Source organism: Salvelinus namaycush, chromosome 1 (assembly GCF_016432855.1).
Source record: "Salvelinus namaycush isolate Seneca chromosome 1, SaNama_1.0, whole genome shotgun sequence".
Classification (NCBI taxonomy): Eukaryota; Metazoa; Chordata; class Actinopteri; order Salmoniformes; family Salmonidae; genus Salvelinus; species Salvelinus namaycush.
In genome coordinates, this window is record NC_052307.1 from 35,494,341 (window position 1) to 35,522,015 (window position 27,675).

General features: G+C 43.1%; 1 protein-coding gene across 1 annotated transcript in view; it reads right to left on the reverse strand.

Annotated features, from left to right (window-relative positions):
- LOC120051491 (netrin receptor UNC5D-like) overlaps positions 1-27,675 on the reverse strand; it is a 192,758-nt gene that overhangs the window by 21,775 nt on the left and 143,308 nt on the right. The window contains exons 3-10 of the mRNA XM_038998392.1: positions 16,883-17,026; positions 15,967-16,070; positions 10,460-10,640; positions 9,321-9,488; positions 6,210-6,374; positions 5,035-5,067; positions 3,531-3,716; positions 615-998 (exon numbers count right to left, since the gene is read on the reverse strand). Of these exons, the coding sequence (XP_038854320.1) occupies positions 615-998; positions 3,531-3,716; positions 5,035-5,067; positions 6,210-6,374; positions 9,321-9,488; positions 10,460-10,640; positions 15,967-16,070; positions 16,883-17,026 (1,365 nt within the window). The remainder of the gene's footprint in view (positions 1-614; positions 999-3,530; positions 3,717-5,034; positions 5,068-6,209; positions 6,375-9,320; positions 9,489-10,459; positions 10,641-15,966; positions 16,071-16,882; positions 17,027-27,675) is intronic.

The following is a 27,675-nucleotide window of genomic DNA, read 5'->3' on the forward strand; positions in this document are numbered from 1 at the left end:
TGTTGACCCCTGACAACTGTGGCAGTCCTCATAGCAAACTCATCTACTCCCTCCACTTGTAGTCATTGTCTATGATAAGAGGCCTGACCCCGGTTTGCCTGGGAGGGCTGGTGGGAATGTAGAGGAATAACAAACAGCTATACTCGCTTCCTGTACTTGACCTACCTGAGAAACAACATTAATGAATCCTACTGTACTGTAGCAACATGCATTAGACTCTAGAGAGATTAAAGGGACCTGGTCTGAGTCCCAAATGGCACCCTACTGTTTTCATAGTGCACTACCTTTGACCAGGGCCCATAGAGAATAGGGTGCAATTTGAGATGTATCCCTGGTTTCACTAACCAAGACATTCACTTAGACTACTTCTACTTGTTATTAGTCAAGCGTGTGCATGTTTTTGCTAAACTGAACATTATTTTCCATTAGAATAGAATAAAAAATGCTAGAATTAGATATTAGCACAGAGTAGCCATCATCAGAGAACAGTCTACCCATCTCTCTTCATTAAACCCATGTACTGTACTTTACCAGTATTTGGCAGCACAAACTGTTTAATTCAGCTGTAAACACAGCTTCAAGTGTAATTCAGTCTTTGAACACATTGAACTCACCAGTATTTGGCACCACCAACCGGCCGCCCAGATGCCCAAACACGCCCGTGGTTCTCATCTGATCTTTAGTGGGGGTGAGGGGGGGCCCGTTGGGAGTGAGCAGGCCCTTCTTGGTGTTCCGTCTCTCCACAGTGTTGTTGCTGTAGTCTCGGTTCAGCCCCCTGGGGAAGGTCTCGGGTGGATGGCCTTTGGGAGCGTGGTACTCAGCGCGGTCGGCCACACCTAGTGAAACCATAAAGGAGCTCTGAACTTTGACCTTGTTGTCTGGCAGGGGGTCAAAGAGCTCTTTATTGTCTATGGAGTCCTTGAAGCAGATGGGGCTGCTATAAGTCCGGCCCACTGTCAGGTCTGGCTGCAGAGAGGAGTTGAGAAGCAGTGGGCTCCCTAGAGAGATGGAGTGGAACACACAGCCACAAAGTCATGCCGTCATCTAAATACCCTAGCTCTCTCTGCTGGAGCCATTGGCTGAAGTGAAGTCCACTGAGCAGGGAGCACACTCTGTCAACTGATGGAAAACAGGCTTTTAGTGTGAATAACATGTCAGGGTATGTGACTAACACAGAGTTACGGTACAGGTAAATAACCTGGATAAAAGATACTGTAGCTATCCAGGTCAGGCCTGAGCCATAGTCACTGGTCAGAGGTAGATGTAATTACCAAGCATACACAGCTTGATCTCCATGATCCATCTGTTGGAGTCAGTTCCTCTCTGTACACAAAGTCATCCTCCTGGAGGACAAGGTCCTTCTCTGTCTGTGGTCACAGCACAGCGCTGGGGTTTTGTGTGTGTGTGTGTGTGTGTGTGTGTGTGTGTGTGTGTGTGTGTGTGTGTGTGTGTGTGTGTGTGTGTGTGTGTGTGTGTGTGTGTGTGTGTGTGTGTGTGTGTGTGTGTGTGTGTGTGTGTGTGTGTGTGTGTGTGTGTGTGTGTGGCTGGGAAGGTGCCGTCCTGGTCTGGGTGACCGTCCTGTAAATGAGGGTCCTTCATCTCTCATAATCAACTCAACCGTCCAAGGAGGTGGTCTTCATCCACAGCCATTAGACGCCTGACCACACTGCCAAACACCGCATGCATCTATCTGACACATCCAGACATTAGGGCCCCAGGACTCACTGTGCCAAGATAACGGTGGAGTCACAAAGTCATTGCTGCCCAGCTGCTGCCTGGCGAGGGGCATAAGGCAGGAGGCTAATGTTTTATTTTTAGGGGGAATCGTTAATTGCTGGGGGGCTTGATTTGTGTCATGCTTTCAGGGTGTGTTTGTTTCTACTGAAAGACTAACTAGAGGGTATTATTCAATCAAGGGCTTCTCCTTGTAACTTCATCGTCTAGTCTAGTGCCTGAAAATGCGTAACAGGATGAAAGTATACAATTTAACAATTTTAAAATCTATTGCACTTCAATCACAGTAAAAGATATCATGGGAAATGTTACATTTGACGGAACTGAAATAAAGAAATTGAGCAGTGTGAGATATTGAGAAAATTCATATAGATCACGCCCCAAAAACAATTCAGTGGCCATTGCTTAAACTTTCAATCTGGCATGCATACTTTTTCCCCCCTTCTCAGTGCAGTGGAGATGGTAGAGCAAAACGGAATTGAGGAGGAGGTGGGAAGACAGAAGTTAATGAAATGGACCTCACGTTGAATACCTTGAGGGATAGGTTTGGAATTGGACCTCTGATTAAAAAAAGAAAGAAAAAAAAATAGAAAATCGCTCACGGCCAGCAGTAATGCATAGAGACAGGGTCAGGCCTAAAGATTCATTCACCACTCCGCCTTAGCTCCTGCCACATGAGGGGGTGTATCTAAAGCATTTAAGGGACTTTTAAAATAAATTAAAAAGGCATGAAAAGCTACTAATTTCTTATGAAGAACACACTTGAGAAAAGCTTTGTTTTTCTCTCTCTATGTATTGCCGTATATTATTGTGATTATGAAAAATCAACCTGAATAAGGTCGACTGGGGGGAACAGTCAGGAAAAATATGATATACTCGCTATTCATTTGTGTTTCTTTCCTTTCCTCTGTAAAAGAAGGATCCAGACTGGAAATGGGAAAGCGTATAATATGAGCTATATTTCTTCTGCTCCATTAGCAAGCTGATGGAGAGGGGAATGGGATGGAGTGATGGTGGCCGGTGGAGGGCACAGCAGGCGGCTCCTGAAAAGCTGGCCTATTTAAATAGGATTGATAGCCTGCCGGATGTAGCGCTCCACAGTCCCCCAGCTTTCCCTTCCCGCCCTGCGCGTGGTGAGGGGCTAGGCATGAGTGTCAACCCAGGCCTTGGGAGCAGTGGATGTAGTGGGCTCAGCATGGCTCCGGCAGGGCTTTTCACAGTGGTGTCACATCCAGCCAGGATTTATCACCCGCTTCTGCAATGGCTATCGCTTGTGCTAACCCAGAAGTGTCATTGACAGTAATAGGAAGGATGCCTGGGACAAGCCACAGCCCCAGACACTGTTATGAACAGAAGTTATTGCTGTGCACAACAAAAATGCAATTGATGTTCAGTGTTCCATGCTTTTCACATTTATCCATCAGTGGATTTGGCTGGGGCTATCTGACGGCAGGGAAGGGGGATTGGTTGCTTGACAGTCATGCGTGTGTGTGGTCTGCGGCCAGGTGGACACAGGATGCGTCTGTCAAAGATTGATTACCTATCTCGGCAATAACAGAAGAACTGGTCTGTCAAAATAGAAGGACAGATTCTTTCAGCGCTTATGAGAATATAAATTTGAGGCAGATGTGCAGGGTTTGCACAGTGCCGCCACCGTGCCGCCTCAATGCAAACACATGCAATCAATCACCAGCAGAAGCAGCCTGTCGAAAGGGTCCTTGAAAAGTCCTGCCTACCGTTTGGCCTTGTGCGCAACTGGGCATGTCTCCATGAAGTGAAAGGCAGCGCTAGGTCACCTTGTCTGGTGGTCTTGAAGGTGAAAGACTGGAAGCCCCCGGTGAGCGCGGATGAGTCGATGACGTCAACGCCGTAGTTGCTCTGGCTCCTCCTGTACAGCATGACGGCCACCACAAGGACAGCCACAACTATGACTCCCGAGCCCAGCCCAGAGTAGAGAGCCACGTCGTTGGAGCCGTCCATACCTAGTACACACACAGACCAACACAGAAAGAACAGTCTCAATGGATGCTTGCTAAGTGTAAACAATAACATGCAAGAAGTTCAACTAAGGTACAGTACAGAGACACTGAAGAGGAAAATGTGAGAATGGTGATGGTAGTGAATATTTTGTGGTGACATTCTGAGGCATCTAAAATAGTATTTAAAATACACAGTATTGTCTTTGACATTATCACTAGGAGCTTTTGGAGAGAAGTGAATTCATTTGAAAGCACAGTGTAGAGCACTTTGAGGACTGTCCATCCCAAGACACAGTTCAACTGCTCATCCAACAGGCTCATCTTCCTATGCTACATTATGCAGCACACAGAGGACTAGATGAGCATGGAGAATCTCACCTCTACACTGCTGTTACACAAGACATTCATAAAGCTGTTAACAGTGAGAGTGAGAGGGGTATAACTGCCTTCAGACCCACTAGTCTATATCCAATAAGCCTAATGGTACATATTAAACTACATAGTACGGCCCAATGGTCAATGTCTGACAGTGACAGGAAATGATCCGAAGCAAATTAATTTAGAGTAGCCCCGTTAGTATGATCACTCACCAGATGTCTGTCTCCCCCTTCTAGAACTCTCCACTGAATTGTTTGACCCAGAATGCATTGCAAACCAGGCACAGTGAGTGAGCCTGTCTGTCAGTCTAATGAAGTCTCATTACAATCACTGCTGAGGCTCCAGTCAAGGTAGCACCTGAATCATTTCAGGAGGTGTCAGGCGCTATGCAAGGGGAAGAGAGCGTCTGAGCTGAGACCCACCAGGGGAATACAAGTGAGGATACACTGCAAATTGGTCAAATTAGCTCGTTTGCATAATTACACTGCATTAATCCCTTACAATATAGCATATGTTCAGTTGTCACAACTGATCAATCTCTCGACTCAATCCGAGAAGGAGAGCACGTTGTGATGTCACGCTCGTGAAGAGTGAACAGCTGAGTGATAGAATGGTAGAACCTGGTTATAGTAAAAGAGATCCTATTCAATTACTCTAATTATTCTAATTCCTAATTCTACGGTTATAGTTCTGTTCAGAACCTGACTACAAGCGTTTTGGATGGGTGTGATGGCTGTTTAAAATGCAGGGAAATTAAAGTTAACTAATAGGTAGGTGTCTAAAAAAAGCTTCTCATAAAAAGAAAAAACTGGTAATATTCTGATTCTGGTTTCCTGAACTTTCATCTAGTTACAATTGTATGCCTCACAAATTAGGTAGACAGCTAGCCTGTTTCAAGAGTTGGGGGTTGAAAATAAAAGAAATGCAGAAAGGAAGGACTCACTTTGAGGTTTAACATCATGCAGCAGCTTTCCATCTGCAAAGACAGACACAGAATGAGACAGAAAAGAGAGAGAGAGAGACAGAGGTGATTAAACGCCAGCCCTGGTTGTGTCCCAAATGGCACCCTATTCCCTTTATAGTGGACTACTTCCCTACAAAAGTAGTGCCCTATAAAGGGGGGAAAAAGTTGCCATTTGGGACGCATGCAGAGCGAGGTGATTAAACGCCAGCCCTGTGTGAGTGCGGTATCCTACTAGTGCACTTCTTTCTGACTCAAATCATGTGGAGAGGCCCTACCACTGAGATATGCCAATACAGATACAGACTGCCCAGATAATGATGTATGGCTTCATTACCAGACTCAATATCCACATGGATAGAAGTGGCCAAGGGAGAGATTGGCAAATGGGTCTGAAAAATACCATGATTATCTCTCTCCTTTACAAAGAGAAAAATGTCAAATATTTTCGGGAAATTGTATTTTTACCAATACTTCTACCGCACTAGCCCAAAATACCAGTACTACTTTTTAAAACATGCTGATGCCTCTTTCTTTTATCCCATTCAGGGACTGTATGCGTGTAAGATTTCCTTTTAGTCAGGTAATTACTGTCACAGTTTGTGACCCTTAATATTACATCACGGACTCCATTTTGACAACGCAAGCGTGACTCTAGTTTGCAGTAGATCAGACCATGTGTAACTCAATATTTATTTCAAAACCTCTCATTGTGCAACATTCATGAGTTTATCACTAAATTATGCAAATGTGAAATTAAGCATTACGGGTGCGGGTAATGCACTGCATCAGTAACTAAATTGCTTTGACAACCATGGTCAAAACGTTCAAACTGTGGTCAAAACGGAATACACTCTCCATGTCTTCAGTGATAGCTACAGTATATGCTCTTGTGACACGGGGGATGTTTCGCCTGAACACCACAGGAGGGATTACCATAGTGTTATCATGCATCGAGTGCTCCAGTAATGTGGACTTGATTCCAGTGTGTTTATTTGTCCAGCAAATCCCTCTGTGGCCAGCTGTTCAGATGTGTTAATGAGAAGTCATGTTATGATGGGTGTAATGGAGATACGGCTTATGGAGATGATAGTCGAGGTTAAGATGGCAATGTAGAAAAGAAAGAAATCCTTCAGAGAAAAGAATAAGGGACTTACTCTGGGTACACATTCCTCCAGTGCAGTTCTCGGTGGCATTGCTGGGCCCCTCACACATAATGCCCCTGTGCCTGGGTGGTGGGTTATTGCACTCCCTTCTACGCTGTCTTTCACACTGCACACCGCACGCCGTCCACTCACTCCACTTCTCCCAGCCACCGTCAACTGTGGGGGAGGAAATGGAACAAGGAACACACAGACAGACAGACAGACAGGTGAGGCGATGGTCCATCTCAAAGAACATTTAGTCCACATTAACCCTCAGGTCCTCCTCACATAATGGGATCAATTGTCTCTCTCTCTTTCTGCAGAATGTGAAATGAAATCCCCTGATTTAACCGTGCACGTTAAGACTCAGGTTCCTCTGTCGCCTGTATCATTTGATCTAGGAGGAACCCATATGGTGCCAAAAACAGATTTCTTGGAAGCACTTTTTCGGCAACCTTAAGCCATCTCTCCACACAAGCTCTGAAGAAGGCGATTTCTTTTGTAGGATTCCATGAGTTTTATAAGCTCTCTGTTCTACAAGCCCTCTGTGTGCATACATATCGTGCTCTCTCTCTATATAGCTTCTTCCCTAACAGATCCAGTCTCCCTCTTGACTTGCGAGGAAACAGTTCTGAATTTTCTATGAAAATTCACAGTTAAATTAATTAGAATTGAGAACTACTACAAACTATTGTCTGGTGCAGGAATAGACACAGAAAAGACATTGGCCTAACATCATTACTAACCTTTAGACATATACTGTAAGTTATCACACCCGGTCTCAGTGATGGAAATTCCGTTGGCCTCTATTGAGTTTCACCTTATTTCTCGAACAATCTTCAACATGTTTTTAAAGGTGATGTTTTGGTGCCTCTAGGGCAATTCAGAAAGCTGATTGAGGACCTTATTATGGATGAATGTGTTTGCTTTACGTACTTATATTTTGATATGTGTATTTCTGTCATTTCTGTAGTTCAGGGCTCATCTGTAAAAGAGACATTGGTCTCAGTATGACTCCCTGATAAAATAAAGGTAAAAAAAATACAAAATATTATAATATACAGTTGAAGTCGGAAGTTTACAGACACCTTAGCCAAATACATTTAAACTCAGTTTTTCACAATTCATGACATTTAATCAGAGTAAAATGTCCCTGTCTTAGGTCAGTTAGGGTCACCACCTTATTTTAAGAATGTGAAATGTCAGAATAATAGTAGAGAGAATGATTTATTTCAGCTTTTATTTCTTTCATCACATTCACAGTGGGTCAGAAGTTTACAAACACTCAATTAGTATTTGGTAGCCTTGCCTTTAAATTGTTTAACTTGGGTAAAACATTTCGGTAGCCTTCCACAAGTTTCCCACAATAAGTTGGGTGAATTGTGGCCCATTCCTCCTGACACAGCTGGTGTAACTGAGTCAGGTTTGTAGGCCTCCTTGCTCGCACACGGCTTCAGTTCTGCCCATACATTTTCTATAGGATTGAGGTCAGGGCTTTGTGATGACCACTCCAATACCTTGACTTTGTTGTCCTTCAGCCATTTTTCCACAACTTTGGAAGTATGCTTGGGGTCATTGTCCATTTGGAGACCCATTTGCGACCAAGCTTTAACTTCCTGACTGATGTCTTGAGATGTTGCTTCAATATATCCACATCATTTTCCGTCCTCATGATGCCATCTATTTTGTGAAGTGCACCAGTCTCTCCTGCAGCAGAGCACCCCCACAACATGATGCTGCCACCCCCGTGCTTCACTGTTGGGATGGTGTTCTTCGGCTTGCAAGCCTCCCCCTTTTTCCTTTTTCCATTATGGCCAAACAGTTCTATTTTTGTTTCATCAGAACAGAGGACATTTCTCCAAAAAGTACGATCTTTGTCCCCATGTGCAGTTGCAAACCGTAGACTGGCTTTTTTATGGCGGTTTTGGAGCAGTGGCTTCTTCCTCGCTGAGCGGTCTTTCAGGTTATGTTGATATAGGACTCGTTTTACTGTGGATATAGATACTTTGTAACTGTTTCCTCCAGCATCTTCACAAGGTTCTTTGCTGTTGTTCTGGGATTGATTTGCACTTTTCGCACCAAAGTACATTCATCTCTAAGAGACAGAATGCGTCTCCTTCCTGAGCGGTATGACGGCTGCGTGGTCCCATGATGTTTATACTTGTGTACTGTTGTTTGTATAGATGAACGTGGTACCTTCAGGCATTTGGAAATTGCTCCCAAGGATGAACCAGACTTGTGGAGGTCTACAATTTTTTTTCTGAGGTCTTCACATGATGTCAAGCAAAGAGGCACTGAATTTGAAGGTAGGCGTTGAAATACATCCACAGGTACATCTCCAATTGACTCAAATTATGTCAATTAGCCTATCAGAAGCTTATAAAGCTATGCTATGACATAATTTTCTGGAATTTTCCAAGCTGTTTAAATTAAAGGCACAGTCAACTTAGTGTATATAAACTTCTGACCCACTGGAATTGTGATACAGTGAATTATAATTGAAATAATCTGTCTGTGAACAATTGTTGGACAAATTATGCATGTGTCATGCACACAGTAGATGTCCTAACTGACTTGCCAAAAACTATAGTTTGTTAACAAGAAATTTGTAGAGTGGTTGAAAAAAAGAGTTTTAATGACTCCAACCTAAATGTATGTAAACTTCCGACTTCAACTGTGTATAATATATATATATATATATATATATATATATATATATATATATATATATATAAAAAAGTATAAATAAACTAATTCAGACCACCATGGCAGGCATACAACATATATGAACTACAAAGACTATAGGACTCACACACAATATAATAAAGTTGTTATAGTCTTGCATAACCAGATGTTGTATTCACATGTTTACTCTGCACTTAGATGCCTGCATGGCACACAAGCCTACTATATTCATAAAGTCATAAAGTTGAGCATACTATATGTATGTCCTTGCAAGTCAAATTGCTTTGCCCTTTGAGATATGCCCAATAGATAACAGTATATTATTGCCTGGTGAAACCGACTGAAGAGAAACAGAATGGGATCTCGCAAGATCATGATGGTTGAACGAGGCTGTCTATTCACCAGCTCTACAGTACTTCATGAGGCAGAAGGGCTTACTTGGACAGAGCGCATTACAGGTGATCTTCTGCACAGACATGCCCTGGCAGAAAGCTCCTCCGTTGAGTGGGGCAGGGTTGGTACAGGTACGGGAGCGTTTCTGGACACCCCGACCACAGGGCACGTTACAAGGAGACCACTCTGTCCACAGCGACCAACCACCGTTCACTACAGAGAGAGAGATAGAGGTGAGAGAGTGAGAGACAGACAGACAGAGAGAGAGACAGAGACAGAGCGAGAGTGAGAGATGGATGGAGAGAGAGATGGGTAGAGAGAGAACGAGATAGCGAAAGAAAGAAAGATGGGTGAGAGAGAGCGAGAGGAAGAGAGGGAAATGTAATTTAAACTAATCTAATCTCCCACAGAGTTAACTATATAGACAACAGTTTAGAGGTATTAATGACTAGCAATGCTCCATGATGTTACAACATCACTAGAAGCTTGAAAGTACTGAGTACAGTACATCAAATGTGGAAAATGTGAACTACTCTTCCGTTAATTGTCAGTTCAATTGTCAAAGCTCTTTGAACCAAAGAGAAAAAAACTAAGAACAAAATTGTTAAGAGGAATCCGTTCAAATAGGCCACTGTACATTAATACAGTCGGGCAGATGAAGTCAGAATGAATGAGAGGTTCTCTTACTAAGTAGTCAACCACTTTGTGGTCTGATTTGTTTGCTCTGTGATTTGTATGAGTGGAGACGTGGAGGCAAAAAGTTTTCTACCAAATGCTACCAAAGCTTGTGAGCCGCCGCATTGCACCAAGGCCTCTGGCGAATGCATAAATCATAAGCAACATGTCTTTAAATGAGATTAAGAAACAGTAGCACATTCCCTTTCGTAACATTTCATAAATACGAAGGCAGTGAATTAACTCCTTGAATAATACATTTATCTAACATCTGTCTTAACAAAAACACTGAGATGGGTCTCATTCATTTGTGTAGGGGGCATGAAACACAGAGCAACTTGATTTGAGGTGCACCTTAAACACTTTGGGCTGGTTCGCTAGCACTGATTAAGCCTACTGCCGCACAAAACATTTTCAATGAAGATTCTCCATTATCTGTGTCTGGGAAACGAGGTCTACATTAGACAAACACAGTCAGCTAATGGCTGAAGCCGCGACCGGAGCCTTACCAAAAACAACCACAGTGGCTGTGGCACTGCGTCTCTTGGCCACAATGTTGCTGGCCAGGCACGTGTAGTTTCCCGAGTCGGACAGTCGTGCCTCGTTAATGATGAGATTGTGGTCAGCTCGGGTGTCAATGTTGTCATCCGTCAGGGAGCTCACTAGCTCTTCGTTCTTCAACCACTCCACCTGCCCAGAGAGTGAGAGAGTTATTACAGACGTATTATAGCACACGACCTATACAACCAAAACACATCACCCAATCACGTGACCACAGCCATTAGGCAGTCAGAGGAGGGCCATACCCATTACCAGCAACACAGACACAGAGAGGAAAACGAATTATGAATTACAAACTTAGTAATGCTTTACTGCTCCTACCCTGGTATATGGAGCTGCATCGCTGCTTTTGCAAATTGCATTCACACTGGAAGAATAGGGTTGGTTGATGGGTTTATAGGGCGCTCCTAAAAAGCAAACGCATGGAGTGTTTTCCAACTGCAAAAAAACGCGCACACTTATTGCACTGCGCTGGGCGCACGCAAAACACACCCATACTCACAATCATTTTTCATGGATAGGCCTACTGTATTCACTGCAGCAGGGCTACTCTAAACTGCAACCATTCTGATGTCATTGAAGACTATACTGTATGACCTAGAAAGAGTAGAACTGGGAATAGCCTTTTTTCCCTTCACTTTAAACAAGCCTTGGAAAACACATTCATTGGATTCCAGATTCCAAGGTGCAATTAAAAGATACCCTTTAGCAGGGTGGCATCAGAGGCAAGCAGTTAATGTACTAAAGCTAAAAGATAAGGGGGAAAAGACTGGGAATTTACTCTAATGTTCCATGATTAAAACAATGTATCACTGGATGAGAGCCGACTGGATGACGCGACAGAAAAGTATTTTCCACTTCATGTATTTATTTCAATTTGATCAGGGGAAATTTGCAAGTTGAAAGAGGCAATTAAAGAGTGGCACAATCTGCCTGGCCCTCACTGCTGATCTGTAGCACTTGCTCTACATTCCCGGGCTGTCGCCTGCCGCTGCTAACAGCCTTAGGGTAATGATGAAAAGATACGCCCGGCAGAAGGAAGAAGAGAAACTGTGGCGGGACAAATTAGCCCTGTAAGTGTGTGGCGGAGGATGTGAGAGATGAATTACCTAATTGGCACATTTGTTTCAATTAGGATGCGGTTATCAGTGTTACAGGATTGACGGACAACAGATTTCCAGGGCCCCCACACAGACACAAGGGGGTCCTGTGATTTCATTATGATGAAGATTGAGCCAACGGAGTGATGGTCATCTTCTCCAGGTTGAGGCTGTGTGTGTCTGTGGGGGTCTGGGGCCCGGGAGGACTGTGGGCAAGGGAGGACCTCTAATCTCCTGGAGGGGAGAGGAGACTGAGGCTTGGGTGGGTGACAGTAAAGTCTTATGACTAATGTATTTTTGTTGTGTGTTTGGACCCCAGAAGGATTAGCTGTCACCATGTCAAACTGAGATAAAGATACACTACATGACCAATAGTATGTGGACACCTGCTCGTCGAACATCTCATTCCAAAATCATGGCTTTAATACGGAGTTGGTCCCCCCCTTTTCTGCTTTCCACTAGATGTTGGAACATTGCTGCGGGGACTTGCTTCCATTCAGCCACAAGAGCATCCGTGAGGTCGGGCACTGATGTTGGGCAATTAGGCATGGCTCACAGTCGGAGTAACAATTCATTCCAAAGGTGTTCGATTGGGTTGAGGTCAGGGCTCTGTGCAGGTCAGTCAAGTTCTTCCACACCGATCTCGACAAACCATTTCTGTATGGGCCTTGCCTTGCGCATGGGGGCATTGTCATGCTGAAACAGGAAAGTGTTGCAACCGAGGACAGACGATTTTTACTCGCTACACGCTTCAGCACTAGGCGGCTGCGTTCTGTGAACTTGTGTCGCCTACCACTTCGCGGCTGAACCATTGTTGCACGTAGACGTTTCCACTTCACAATAACAGCACTTACAGTTGACCAGGGCAGCTCTAGCAGGGCAGAAATTTGAAAAACTGACTCGTTGGAAAGGAGGCATCCTATGACGGTGCCACTTTGAAAGTTACTGAGGTCTTCAGTAAGGCCAATCTACTGCCAATGTTTTTCTATGGAGATAACATGGTGTTGTGCTTGATTTTAAACACCTGTCAGCAACGGATGTGGCTGAAATAGCCGAATCCACTAATTTGAAGGGGTGTACACATACTTTTGTATATATAGTGTAGATACAATCAGTGCCCTGGGTGGGTGGGTGACAAGTAAAGCTTCCTCATGCTTCCAATCCGAAATAGTTTGTGTATATTATGACAACAATTTGTGACATTTAAAAAAAAAAATCGTCTTTGGCAAGGGTTTTTTCGGCTGTTCGTGCAAGCCAAATTTTGATAGCCGAAGTCTACGCTGCTTCGTCGGTGATTGGTCAACAGTAAAGATTATTCGATTAAGTTTGTTGTTGTTCAACGAGAGATGACTCATTTTCATGCAAATTTTTTCAATTGAGAAATAGTGCACCAAAAATTATAAATTCATTACATATTTCTTGAGCTATCTTATATTAATTCAGACTATTTTGAGAAAGTGTAGACGTTAGGAGCAATCCGAACCTAGCAGGCAGACGCCTTTAGAGACACATGGGTGGGTGACACTCAGCAGCATAGCTGTGGAAGTGTTGATAAATGTATTGCATTGGCTCTGAGAGTGTGCAGCTTTTCTTTTCTGGGTGACACTACTGTACGACTGGGTCTTTGTCCCTTCCCTACTCTCCTGTGCAGTTACTGTAGTTTCAAGGTGACACACTCTAAAGTGCCTAAACAGGTAATAGCACTCTAAAGTTTTTTAACAGGTAAGAGCATAGAAATGCTGAGTCATCGTGTCATGGCTGATTCTCGGAGGATTTCACAGGGTGTGTCCAAATGGCACCGTATTTCCTATATAGTGAACTGCTTTTGTGCAGAGCCCTATGGGCCCGAGTCAAAAGAAATCCACTACATTAGTAGTCAAATAGTAGGAAATAGTAGGGCTGGGAATTGCCAGGGACCTCACAAAATTATATTATCACGATACTTAGGTGCCGATACGATATGTATTGTGATTCTCATGATTCTATCTGTATTGCGATTCCATACTGTGATTTTATTACGATTCAATGTTCACTGTATGGCTGAGAAATCAAATTTAAAAAGTGCTTAAAACAAATTGGCTCTGTATTTTAAAAGAACATGGAGAACAAGCTATGAATGAGTTAAGGTGCAGGTATAGCCAACTAGCGTAACAATAATATTGTCAAAACGATACAATATATCGTCAACAATAATATCCCAATATGTAACTGTATCAATTCCCCCCCCCCATCACTAGGAAATAGGATACCATTTGGGACACAAACAGAGTTCGTAGTGCTCCCCTTCAGCCAACAGTGCTGAGGAGCCATGGAAGGTCCGTAGATGCCAGTGGCGTAGCCTGTGACAGTGTGGGTGGGGTAACTTTTTAAATTGTTGTATATCTGATCAAGACAATTACATGGATTAAACAACTCTGAAAGACAAGCCCCAGGGACAGGAAGATAACATGGGGGCTTACTGAAGACTGTGTTGGATGCCACCACCAAATGTGTTAGTAATCCACCCAGACGTTTACGCACAAGCACGCACACACAGATTGAGCCAAATCAAAGGCTTTGCACTTGCCTCTGTGTGTTCATGTCTGTGTGAACCTGACATACATACAGACAGGGGAGGGCTGTGATGGAGCTATCGCCACCGCTGCTGTGGTCACCAGCCAGGAGGTTAATCAAAAAAGATAAGGGAACACAAAGTGGGGTTGTGTAGCTGGCCCGCCTCCATGTTGCGTCCCAAATGCTACCTCTCCTCCGCTGAGCAAAGTGGCTGCAGCACATTCCTATTCCACCTAGATCTGTCTTATCTTAAGGAAATAAATAGAGGGAGCAGGGAGAGCTCTTCACTACAGTGCCTGACCAAGCTTGGGAATGTAATTGCTTGGCTTAATAATGAAGCTCATCATTTGCTGTCTTGGATGCAGGGCCGGCTCCAGGCATAAGCGACATAAGCAGCCGCTTAGGGACCTCACTGCTAGGGGGCCACGATCAAAATCTCTCTTAGGGCCCCCAAAAGGCTAGATCTGGCCCTGCTTGGAGGAACTGTGAGGAAATAACAGAGGGAGCAGAGCTAGGGAATTAGAAGCATGTGGGCACATAAGGCTGAATGTGTGGGGGTGCTGCTATATGCTAACTTATATAGCTAAGTATAATATAATATAGTTAAGTATAGAGTACCTTTCCCAAAACATGAATTCAACGGAGTACATAAATACTCCCCATCAAGGTGGCTAACATTGAATTCTTTATACGCCCCAAAAGTAGCAATTCACTGAAATGAATTACAGTAAATCAATAGCATCACCCATTTACAATTACTCCCTTTGATTGATGTGAACAGTAAAGTGTGTGTATTGTGGGAGAAACTAACATGAAAGGAAGGCAATTACATGTGGAATGTAATATCCATTTTGTTTTCCACAATGGAATAACACTGAGTTTAACAAGCTAAGTTTAGTTCCTTTTCTACAGTTTCAGTTAAATTGGCTAAATTAATCAAAAGCAGTAATGAAAATAGCATGTTGTACAAATACTCGCACAGCAGCACGCCAGTGTGCTTTTAATTTTTTTTTAATCCAATGTGTTTCCCCCCCCATTTGTGTCCAATTACATTTGAAACACTCACCCTGTGCGAGTGCGTCCCAAATGGTACCCTATTCCCTATATAGTGCATCATGGGCACTGGTCAAAAGTAGTACACTATATAAGGAAAAGGGGACGGAGCCCTGCAATTTTTCAGTATTTATTTGTGTCATAGCCTGGGTTCCCATTTCTGAGTCAGTTCAATGTGTTTCATCTCACATTAAGGTGTGGGCTCCCGAGTGGCGCAGCGGTCTAAGGTACTGCATCGTAGTGTTGTGGCGCCACTACAGCCTGGGGTTCTTTTCAACGTCATAAAAAAATCTTATCTGTTTTTTGGTTGAAATCTGATTGAACTACTGACCAGTTATCTAAATGCTACTCAATTAATAGACACCAATCTATATAAACATGTGCATAGTGCTCATGGGCCATGCACCCATTGCATATACTGTAAGAAACTAGAACCATTACAATTATTAAAATTGGAGTAATGTTCTTTTTCAGCAATTAACATCAACAAAAGATAGGTGCATCCAACAACAACACTGTCATTATAACAAATCACAGTGTGTAGTATATGCCTACCTCTCACATTACACAGTTGGGAAGAAATATATTTTCAAAGCAGACAGTTTCCCCTTGCTGCGAAGAGTTGAAATTCTCAAATCTAGAGTATTTCAACAGCCTGGAGTGTAAGGTAAGCTGTTCCCCTGCACAGAGAGGCTCTCATCTTGTTGGAGGGGTGTTAAGTGTTAAGGACTGGGAAGCTGGGGTCTTACCTCTGCCGTGGGCACTCCCTCTGGGGGGCGGCAATGCAGCACGATCATCCCTTTGATTGGCACTTCTTTCCCCTGGGGGTCCTGCTCAAAGTTCTTCCTCAGGTCTGTGTGGGGAGAGAACACCCTGCTGTCAGTCCGTGCCATGTCCAGCCTGCCCTCAATCTCCCCATCACTAACACCACTTGCCACTGCCACTCTTCCTGCCTTGCCCTGCCCTTGGTTTGGACACAGTATCAACCTTGCGAGTGAGAAACGGGTTGGGGGGGTTGGATGGATCAGGAGCTCGTCTTCCTTCCTTCCTTCCTTCCTTCCTTCCTTCCTTCCTTCCTTCCTTCCTTCCTTCCTTCCTTCCTTCCTTCCTTCCTTCCTTCCTTCCTTCCTTCCTTCCTTCCTTCCTTCCTTCCATCCATCCATCCATCCATCCATCCATCCATCCATCTGCCTGCAGGTTCCCAAGGTCATTTGGAGGATAGACTGCACTGGCTGATGAGTACATATACTATATAATATGCCCATGAAGCTTTACAGTATATGCCATGGACATAATTTTTTCTCTACGTTGCACTCTGCTTTAATCTATTTACTCCTGCAGTGCAGTTTTGTCCATTCACCGTAATGTGAGACTGTGGTATTAACATATAAATATAATGAGTAGGATGGGGATCGAACCTCTAACCATGGCAATTCTACTGGCAACACTCAAAATGGCCACCAGTCCACCCATGATGGCAAAATTGACCTGAATGGAGACACCCGTTCTATTAATTCTAATTCTATGGGTCAGTGTTTCCAAAGCCTGGTTCTGTGCTCTAGCACTAACATACCTGATTAAACTAAAGGCTTGTTGATTAGTTGAATCAAATATGTTAGTGCTAGCGCAAAAACTAAAATGTGCATTGTTATGTAGGCTACTCACATGCGATGTGTACCGTGGCCTTGCGGCTCTTGGAGGTGCCCAGGTGGCTCCAGGCCACACACAGACACCAGTAGTCCTCTGGGCCGTGGAAGTCCTCCACCTGCTGACGGGACACGTTGATCAGCACCTCACGCACCTTCAGACCTGCATAGTGGAAAGAAACATCCAATAAGTGATCTTACTGGTTAGATCAAATCAAATCAAATTTTATTTGTCACATACACATGGTTAGCAGATGTTAATGCGAGTGTAGCGAAATGCTTGTGCTTCTAGTTCCCGACAATGCAGTAATAACCAACGATTAATCTAACCTACCAATTCCACAACTACTACCTTATACACACAAGTGTAAAGGGATAAAGAATATGTACATAAAGATATATGAATGAGTGATGGTACAGAATGGCATAGGCAAGATGCAGTAGATGGTATAGAGTACAGTATATACATATGAGATAAGTAATGTAGGGTATATAAACATAAAGTGGCATAGTTTAAAGTGGCTAGTGATACATGTATTACATAAAGATGGCAAGATGCAGTAGATGATATAGAGTACAGTATATACATATACATATGAGATGAGTAATGTAGGGTATGTAAACATTATATTAAGTGGCATTGTTTAAAGTGGCTAGTGATACATTTTTACATACATTCCCATCAATTCCCATTATTAAAGTGGCTGGAGTTGAGTCAGTATGTTGGCAGCAGCCACTAAATGTTAGTGGTGGCTGTTTAACAGTCTGATGGCCTAGAGATAGAAGCTGTTTTTCAGTCTCTCGGTCCCTGCTTTGATGCACCTGTACTGACCTCGCCTTCTGCATGATAGCGGGGTGAACAGGCAGTGGCTCGGGTGGTTGTTGTCCTTGATGATCTTTATGGCCTTCCTGTGACATCGGGTGGTGTAGGTGTCCTGGAGGGCAGGTAGTTTGCCCCCGGTGATGCGTTGTGCAGACCTCACTACCCTCTGGAGAGCCTTACGGTTGTGGGCGGAGCAGTTGCCGTACCAGGCGGTGATACAGCCCGACAGGATGCTCTCGATTGTGCATCTGTAGAAGTGTGTGAGTGCTTTTGGTGACAAGCCGAATTTCTTCAGCCTCCTGAGGTTGAAGAGGCGCTGCTGCGCCTTCTTCACAACGCTGTCTGTGTGGGTGGACCAATTCAGTTTGTCCGTGATGTGTACGCCGAGGAACTTAAAACTTACTACCCTCTCCACTACTGTCCCGTCGATGTGGATAGGGGGGTGCTCCCTCTGCTGTTTCCTGAAGTCCACAATCATCTCCTTTGTTTTGTTGACGTTGAGTGTGAGGTTATTTTCCTGACACCACACTCCGAGGGCCCTCACCTCCTCCCTGTAGGCCGTTTCGTCGTTGTTGGTAATCAAGCCTACCACTGTAGTGTCGTCCGCAAACTTGATGATTGCGTTAGAGGCGTGCATGGCCACGCAGTCGTGGGTGAACAGGGAGTACAGGAGAGGGCTCAGAACGCACCCTTGTGGGGCCCCAGTGTTGAGGATCAGCGGGGTGGAGATGTTGTTACCTACCCTCACCACCTGGGGGCTATTTAGAGATAGCAGCAAAGTACTAGAAACATTTATAGGACCTCTAGTGCTCAGTCCTTGGAATGTGCTAACCATAGTTGAGAGATCCTAACAACATATTTAAAGGGGAGGAGTGTGGGGTCTGATCAAATATTTAGAAAGTCTGTCTGGTAGTATTGATCAATGGTTTCCCAAAATACAATTTTAAAAATACATTTGGTTTTTATGGTGGCCTGACACACTGCTCCAATCAGTGTGTCTAATGTTATTCTGTTCTCCCTTTCCTCTATGCTGGGTATTGAAAATGCATTACAGATTAAATAGGCAGTCCCCTAGGCCTCTCTTAGGATTCTGTTGTGCGTGATGCAAAATACTGCGAACAAGAAAAATAGTTGCCTAGAGCAACATAATCCCCACTAACAAGCTTAACATCAGACCTGCTTCAAAAGAATACTCTAGTATGTACAGTAACCATGACACAATAATAGTACATATGCCATAGTGACACAAGCACAGCTAGCACAATGCAAACGCAGCACATTTTTAGAACAAGCACATTAAAGTGTGTCTGTACAAATGGACTCTCCCTATTCTGAAATCCTCTTAGCGGCGCAGCGCAAAACTCGGCAACTGATATCTATGCAGACCTGTCACATAGTTTAGAATTGTTAAAGGCTTCCATTTTGTATCTGAGTCATGGGCTTAGGGATCTGTCATGTGTGCTTTCTTTCCTCCTTTTCAGAGCCTCGATAGCCTGCAGGCTTCCCAAACACAGGATTAAAGAAAAGATGCAATGTGGGGGGTTTATGACAGAAAAGTGTACCCTATTCCCTATATAGTGCACTACTCTGGTCAAAAGTAGTGCACTATATAGGGAATATGGTGCAATTTGGGACACAGACCGAGTCTCTTAACACCCCCCCACCCCGCTCTCCTCTACTGCACACAACAATAAATGATAAATGCAGCCTAATCTGACATGCTCATTGAGTCATAACAGCACATTTACTGCACAGCATATCAGAGTTTTGAATAAATAACAATTCAACTCCACACTAAATAATTGCAGGGAACATGGATATTAATGTGGATATTAACATGGGTATTAATGTGAGCGAGAGAGCGAGAGAGAGAGAGACAGCTACATGTGAGCTCGCATTTTTCAGCATGTTTTTACAAAATGATAGATTTAGATGATAAACGTATATTTTTCGGCAAGGACATATACAGCATATTACCCTCCACAACATAACCTTCACTCCAAATCAAAACTTCAAACCTACAACCTGATTGTGGACAAAATTACCTGGAAGGATTTGAACTACCAAAGATTCCTATTTCCAAGCTATACAGCAAATGCTCTGGCAAACAAACCGAAAGCTGAAAACACCATCCAACCTGGCCTTTGAAGCCCCCTCCTGCTGTTCAGAGACCATCCCCTGGCATTTTCTACAAGGAATCTGCCTCCAGAAAAAAGCTTCTCCCAAGTGGGTGTGACACCTACTCCTGCTGCCTGCTGCACTGCTGCTTGGATTCCACCTGGCGATCTGTTCACCGTCTGCCCTGGCCTGTCTCCCCTGTCTGGTACAGGTACCCCCGCCACACTCCCGAGCTTTCGTTTGCCTCCAGCACACACGCACTGTTGAGGCGAGCGACTCTGAATTTACAATGGCTAGCCCCAAGTCGTTATAATTTTTATTGAGCTTTATGCTACAGTGGCTTGCGAAAGTATTCACCCCCTTGGCATTTTTCCTATTTTGTTGCCTTACAACCTGAAATTAAAATGGATGTTGGGGGGGTTGTATCATTTGATTTACACAACATGCCTACCACTTTGAAGATGCAAAATATTTTTTATTGTGAAACAATCAAGAAATAAGGCAAAAAAAAACAGAAAACTTGAGCGTGCATAACTATTCACCCCCCCCCCAAAAGTCAATACTTTGTAGAGCCACCTTTTACAGCAATTTTAAGTCATACCACAAATTCTCAATTGGATTGATGTCTGGGCTTTGATTAGGCCATTACAAGACATTTACATCTTTCCCCTTTAACACTCGAGTGTTGCTTTAGCAGTATGCTTAGGGGCATTGTCCTGCTGGAAGGTGAACCTCCGTCCCAGTCTCGAATCTCTGGACGACTGAAACAGAATTTCCCTGCATTTAACGCCATCCATCATTCCTTCAATTCTGACCAGTTTCCCAGCCCCTGCCTATGAAAAACATCCCCACAGCATGATGCTGCCACCACCATGCTTCACTGTGGGGATGGTGTTCTCGGGGTGATGTGAGGTGTTTGGTTTGTGCCAGACATAGCGTTTTCCTTGATGGCCAAAAAACTAAATTTTAGTCTCATCTGACCAGAGTACCTTCTTCCATATGTTTTGGGAGTCTCCCACATGCCTTTTGGCTAACACCAAATGTGTTTGCTTATTATTTTCTTTAAGCAAAGGATTTTTTTCTGGTCACTCTTCCTTAAAGCCCAACTCTGTGGCGTGTACGGCTTAAAGTGGTCCTATGGACAGATACTCCAATCTCCATTCTGGAGCTTTGCAGCTCCTTCAGGGTGATCTTTGGTCTCTTTGTTGCCTCTCTGATTAATGCCCTCCTTTCCTGGTCCATTAGTTTTGGTGGGCGACCCTCTCTTGGCAGGTTTGTTGTGATGCCATATTCTTTTCACTTTTTGTCATAGTCGCTTGCTAAAAAAATGTTATGAGCAAGCCTTCCTTCATGACCTGGCCTAAATTGGTATATAATCAACTGTCAAAGACGCTTGAACCTTCTTTTTTGATATTTTCAGTGGTATTGTAAACAAACACAACCCCATAAAGAAAATGAGAATTAAAAACAAGTTCAGCCCCTGGTTCGACCGTGATCTTGCAGAGTTACTCCACCTCAAGAATTCCATTTGGCGAAAGGCTCGGCACACGCATACTCAGGCTGACTGGCTCTCGTTCAGGCAAATGAGAAATAAGTGCACTTAGGCTATCCGGAAGGCCAAGGTTAGTTACTTTAAGGAGCAATTCTCTCTCTCTGGGTCTAACGCCAAGAAGTTCTGGAAAACGTTTAAAGACCTGGAGAATAAACCCGCCTCCTCACAGCTGCCCATGTCCCTTAATGTTGATGATGTCACTGTTACTGACAAGGAGCACATGGCCGTACCTCATTTAGCCAGGATTCCTATTTGACTCAGCAATGCCTCCTTGCCCGTCCAACATTTCCTCATCTCCCACCCCTTCTAATGTAACTAGCCCCGATTATCCTCCCTCTTTTTCCCCTGCCCTTCTACAAAGTTTCGCCCTGCAGGCGGTCACTGAGTCTGAGGTGCTAAAGGAGCTCCATAAACTTGACCCCCCAAAAAACATCTGGGTCAGATGGTTTAGACCCTTTCTTCTTTAAGGTTGCTGCCCCTGTCATCACCAAGCCTATCTCTGACCTTTTTAACCTGTCTCTCCTCTCTGAGGAGGTTCCCATTGTTTGGAAGGCAGCCACGGTGCATCTTTTATTTAAAGGGAGAGATCAAGCTGATCCTAACTGTAAGAGGCCTATTTCTATTTCTATATTTCTATGTTGCCAAAAGTGTTGGAAGAACTTGTCAATAATCAACTGATTGGCTTTCTTGATGTCTATAGTATTCTCTCTGGTATGCAATCTGATTTCCGCTCAGGTTATGGATGTGTCAATGCAACCTTAAATGTCCTCAATGATGTCACAATTGCCCTTGATTCTAAGCAATGTTGTGGTGCTATTTTTATTGACTTGGCCAAAGCTTTTGATAAGGTAGACCACTCCATTCTTGTGGGCCGGCTAAGGAGTATTGGTGTCTCTGAGGGGTCTTTGGCCTGGTTTGCTAACTACCTCTCTCAAAGAGTGCAGTGTATAAAGTCAGAACATCTGCTGTCTCAGCCACTGCCTGCCACCAAGGGAGTACCCCAAGGCTCAATCCAATGCTTCTTATAGGACACATCACTGCAGTCTATACTCCTCTCTAAACTGGTCATCTCTGTATACCCGCCACAAGACCCACCCGTTGATGCTTATTAATAAAACCCTCTTAGGCCTCACTCCCCCCTATCTGAGATATATACTGCAGCCCTCATCCTCCACATACAACACCCATCCTGCCAGTCACATTCTGTAAAAGGTCCCCAAAGCACACACATCCCTGAGTCGCTCCTCTTCTCAGTTTGCTGCAGCCAGTGACTGGAACAAGCTGCAACAAACACACAAATTGGACAGTTTCTCCATTTATCTTCATGGACACTCTTACTGACAGTTGTGGCTGCTTCACGCAACGTATTGTTGCCTCTACCTTCTTGCCCTTTGTGCTGTTGTCTGTGCCCAATAATGTTTGTACCATGTTTTGTGTTGCTACCATGTTGTTGTCATGTTGCTACCATGCTGTGTTGTCATGTGTTGCTGCCATGCTGTGTTGTTGTCTTAGATCTCTCTTTATGTAGTGTTGTGGTGTCTCTCTTGTTGTGATGTGTGTTTTGTCCAATATTTTAATTTAATTTTGTATTTTTAATCCTAGCCCCCATCCCCACAGGAGGCCTTTTGGTAGACTGTCATTGTAAATAAGAATTTGTTCTTAACTGACTTGCCTAGTTATATAAAGGTTAAATACATTTTAAAAATATATTTCAATGGATGGATGGATTAATAAGGGCCCTATAGAATCGGTTTTATTTTTTGCTTAATTACATTTATTTATTTATTTAAAATTCTGTTTTCTCCGTTTTGTTTTTACAGGTTTCAGATTTGTCCCTGTTTTCAGCCTCAAAATCACACTTGTCATGATGTGCCCTGCAGGGAGGATCATAGCCCCCCCCTCCACTCTCTCTCCACAGTTTTATGACAGGTCATAAATACCTGGTAGAAACTGCCATGCAGTATTGAGGGAAAGAGTCTACCAGAACAAAGTGCTTATCTTAGTTCAAAACTCATAATCCCCAAAATGGGAGAACTAAACAATATTTCTACTTTTGAGAATGTGGGAATGGTCCATGGACACTTAAGGGGCAGTCATGACAAGTGTGTTTCATTTGGTGATCTCATGAAGCACAGGAAACACACATAACTGTATCTCTTAAAGTGTACATTTCCCAGCTGTCAGGTTTACATCTAAATATTGTGAAACATGATTAAACATGAAACTATTTGTGAAAATATGTAATGTAATGTTAACCTTCTAAATGAGAGTATGGATTTTCCTATAAAGATGAACTAGTCAGTGGCCACACCCCTGTGAGCCAAGACATCACATTAGGCATCATAGAACAGCCCCTTCTTCGACAGAGGATAAAACCCACTTTCTACGAAATATACATTAAGTCAGGGAACGCCGGGACAGAGTCCCCAAGTTGGAATGGCTATAATTCTATAGGCCACGGAGATAATACAGCTGTAGTTTTGCCTACACAGCTGGAAATGGTTAAACTCTGAGACTATAGATCACTACAGAATAAGAGCAAATCTTTGACGTATAATTACTAGTCTGAACGTCCGCTCTGCAGCTAGAAATGACATAAGTCTAAAACGAGAATACCGACAACTGCCGAAGCATCTATTCTATGAGAACATTTTTGAATGGTACTCTGAAGTAACCATTCTAACCACCTACAACCACAAAATACATTGTGACTTCTGGGAAAGCTAACCAGATAGTCAGTCTAATGAACTCTACATGACGATTGAGGATTCCAACAGAGAAGACAACGACATGGGTCGTAAATATATACATTGCAATTATTCTCGAATGAGCGGACGTTCATGTGCAAAGGATTAGCATATCAATGAATATAATTATAGACTGTGTGTAGTGAATCCATTTAGTCTTTCCCGCTCTTTCTCAGTCCCTACCCCTTTCTTTTGTCTACCAAGCCATCTTATCGGCATACCCCACTAGGAGCTTTTCTATCATTGTTAGTAACCAATATCTACTGTTTGTTTGTTATGTATTTCTGTGATTAGTTAGTTAGTAAATAAATACTTTTGCCAATTTGTATATTGCTGATTCATTATGGAAACTAGGGTCCGTGCAGATATCCAAGGGTTTGCGATGTTCAGTAATGAGAACTGACAAGGTAATAATTAATTAATAGAAGACCAATTGATTAGACATTAAAATATCTGAAGAGTTATATTCGGAAAATTATAACTTTGTAATCTCAACATTTTCCGTGGTGCCCCGACTTCCTAGTTAACTAATGTTTACATGATCAGTTTAATCACATAATAATTCAACCTAGAGAACGGATTTGATATACATTACAGTTCAAAAGTTTGGGGTCACTTAGAAATGTCCTTGTTTTTGAAAGAAAAGCACATTTTGTGTCCATTCAAATAACATCAAATTTATCAGAAATACAGTGCAGACATTGTTAATGTTGTAAATTACTATTGTAGCTGGAAACGGATTATTTTTTTAATGGAATTACCAGCATCCATCACTCCTGTGTTCCCATGGCATGTTGTGTTAGCAAATCCAAGTTTATCATTTTAAAAGGCTAATTGATCATTAGAAAACCCTTTTGCAATTATGTTAGCATAGCTGAAAACTGTTGTTTGCTGATTAAAGAAGCAATAAAACTGGCCTTCTTTAGACTAGTTGAGTATCTGGAGTATCAGCATTTGTGGGTTCAATTACAGGCTCAAAATGGCCAGAAACAAAGGACTTTCTTCTGAAACTCGTCAATCTATTCTAGTTCTGAGAAATGAAGGCTATTCCATGCGAGAAATCTGTTTGTCCTGTGCCGTTGCCTCAAAGGAATATACAATCACTTATGCATTTTGTTCATGTCTTATCATCTTGGGCAAATAAAATAAACATCTAATTTAGTTGATTGATTGAAATTTCAATATTTTTTTTTATATTGTCGAATTCCGTTCTAATATCTGGATTCCGTCCGCATTTCCCAGATCACAGATTTTATAGGGCCCTAATTAATGCTGTTGCTTGTGGGTGAGATACAGAAAAGTACTCAAGATACACATTCATCGCCACAATTATGAATACGCTCTACATTATGGCTCTGAAGAAAGACTAGTGTATCAATGATGCTAACAAACAACCTCAGCCACCTGTTAAGGGCTCTACACACTCTACGCAAATGGAGCCGATGGAGGTCTGTTTGCGTCGCGTTTAAAAATATTCAAAACGCACAAATGTATGTAGAACTAAGTAGAGAGCGACGCAAACGGATCTCCGTCGGCTCAGTTTGCGTAGACTGCGTACAGTAGATACCTTTAGTATCCAAATTGATTTTACAGCAAAAATGTTGTTGGAACTCGGTCCACTGCTATCGTCCAAACAAATTCAAATTCTGATGGGAAATGTTGTTTTATTAACAGACATCTCTGTCGACATGATTATATCCTTAATGGACAAGTAGATTCTGTGAAAGTTCTCCAATCACTACTACAGCCAGCCAGCACCAGTCACAATGTGTAGTGAGACACAAACATAATTCATAACTTCCTTGCAAAGATATGGCAATTGACAGAGTATGGGGTGAAGAGATAGCAGAGAAAGTCATTACTAATGACGTCACAGAAGCCCCCCCCCCCCCCAAAAAAAATCACAGAGTAATATGCTAATGAGAGTTAGCAGGTCCCGATATATCTAGCGTCGGAGAGGCACATTTCCTTGAGGACTAACCGTCCACGACAGGTGGTGTGCCTGAGAGACAGACCCGAGCTTTGGCACTTTGTCATGTCACCCCTTTTGTTTACAGGCAGAGCACCGTTGACAGGACTTATTAAACTAAACCCTCTTGATTTCTTACACCCAACTTTTCTTTCGTTTTTTAAATCTAAGTGGTTTTACAAGTGACAAAGCGATCCAAAAGGCAGAATTATAAAAAGAAAGACTTAAGCCATGGCTATTGGCCGAAAAACATGAAATAGGAATGGAGGTTAGGGTGGTGTGAGCCTAGTTGGAGGGGACAAAGAAAGACTAATCTGTTCTTCCTATGGATTTGCTATGTTGTCTTGCCATGGCTCAGCTTATGTTGTGAGTTGGACAGGAGGAAGAGCATAAGAAGAGGCTGGATCCCGCTCTTGATCTATTAACCAACCAACGGATGCTATATCTTCCTGCTAGGGATTATCAAATAAGGCTAAATCCCAAATGGCACCCTATTCCTTATATTGGGTTGCAATATAAGCCTTTTCACTGAGCCATTTCATGGAGCTACACTTCACTTCCAGAGTCCACTGTAAGTACGTTGGTATTACAAAGTCAGAAGGTCCCCATGGAGTGCTTTAGCCATTGCTCCTTCACCTGCACAGTGCGCATGTTGATGTCTCCACCAAACCTCCTCATTCGCTCTTAACACATCATCCAACCCTCTAAGAGAACCATGACTGGCCTCTGGCAACACCCGTTTTTCTGCTTCCTGCTAAAGTTATTCACAGGGAAGGCACTGGAGGGTTTGGCATACAAAACGTGTGTAGAAATCGAGACGTTTTAACCACAGATAAATGAGAGAGAAGCCGGGTGACGTATTTGACCCGATCTTACAGCAATAATTTAAACTACCAACAATGTCTACCCATTAAGGAGTTCTAACTTGTTGCAGTTGAGATTGTATCTGTGGGTGCGCACGTGTTTATCCCAGTCTACTAAGGCAGCCATGGTAAATGTAAACACTTTGAGCACAATTGAGGATGTAACCTTTACCTCTTAGTCGAGGAGAGAAACAGCATTAGCACATTAATGTCACTACCTTTGGGTAGAAATAAAGAATGATCACACAAGGCAAGCACTGTTTTAAAATAGGCCTATCTAAAACAATGACGAGGCCTTTAATGCATTAATACAGAAAATCTATTACGAAATCAGACAGCCTCTTCCCACCTACACACACTCTAACCACTCAAACAGACACGAGCTTGCACGCATGTGCGCACACACACACACGATTCAAGCTTTAAGCTTGCTAGAAAAAATAAATAAATTTCCTGCATTTGGGGACATGATATTTTATAATGCACCATTTTTATTCCTCACTGCAGAGAGATAGGCTGTTCTATCCAGATAAGGCGATTGCCTGCCACATCCATTAGGCCCAATGCCCAATGTTTAACTCTGGAACTAGAGGCCAACAACACTGACAGAGCCAACTCTCCTCTTTACCTCTTAACAACAAAATCATATCCAATGTAAAGCTTGCTAAAATGAAATCAAAAGTCTTACAAAAGAAACACAGACCATTAATAGCTTATTTGGATCCATGGCATTATAAGCA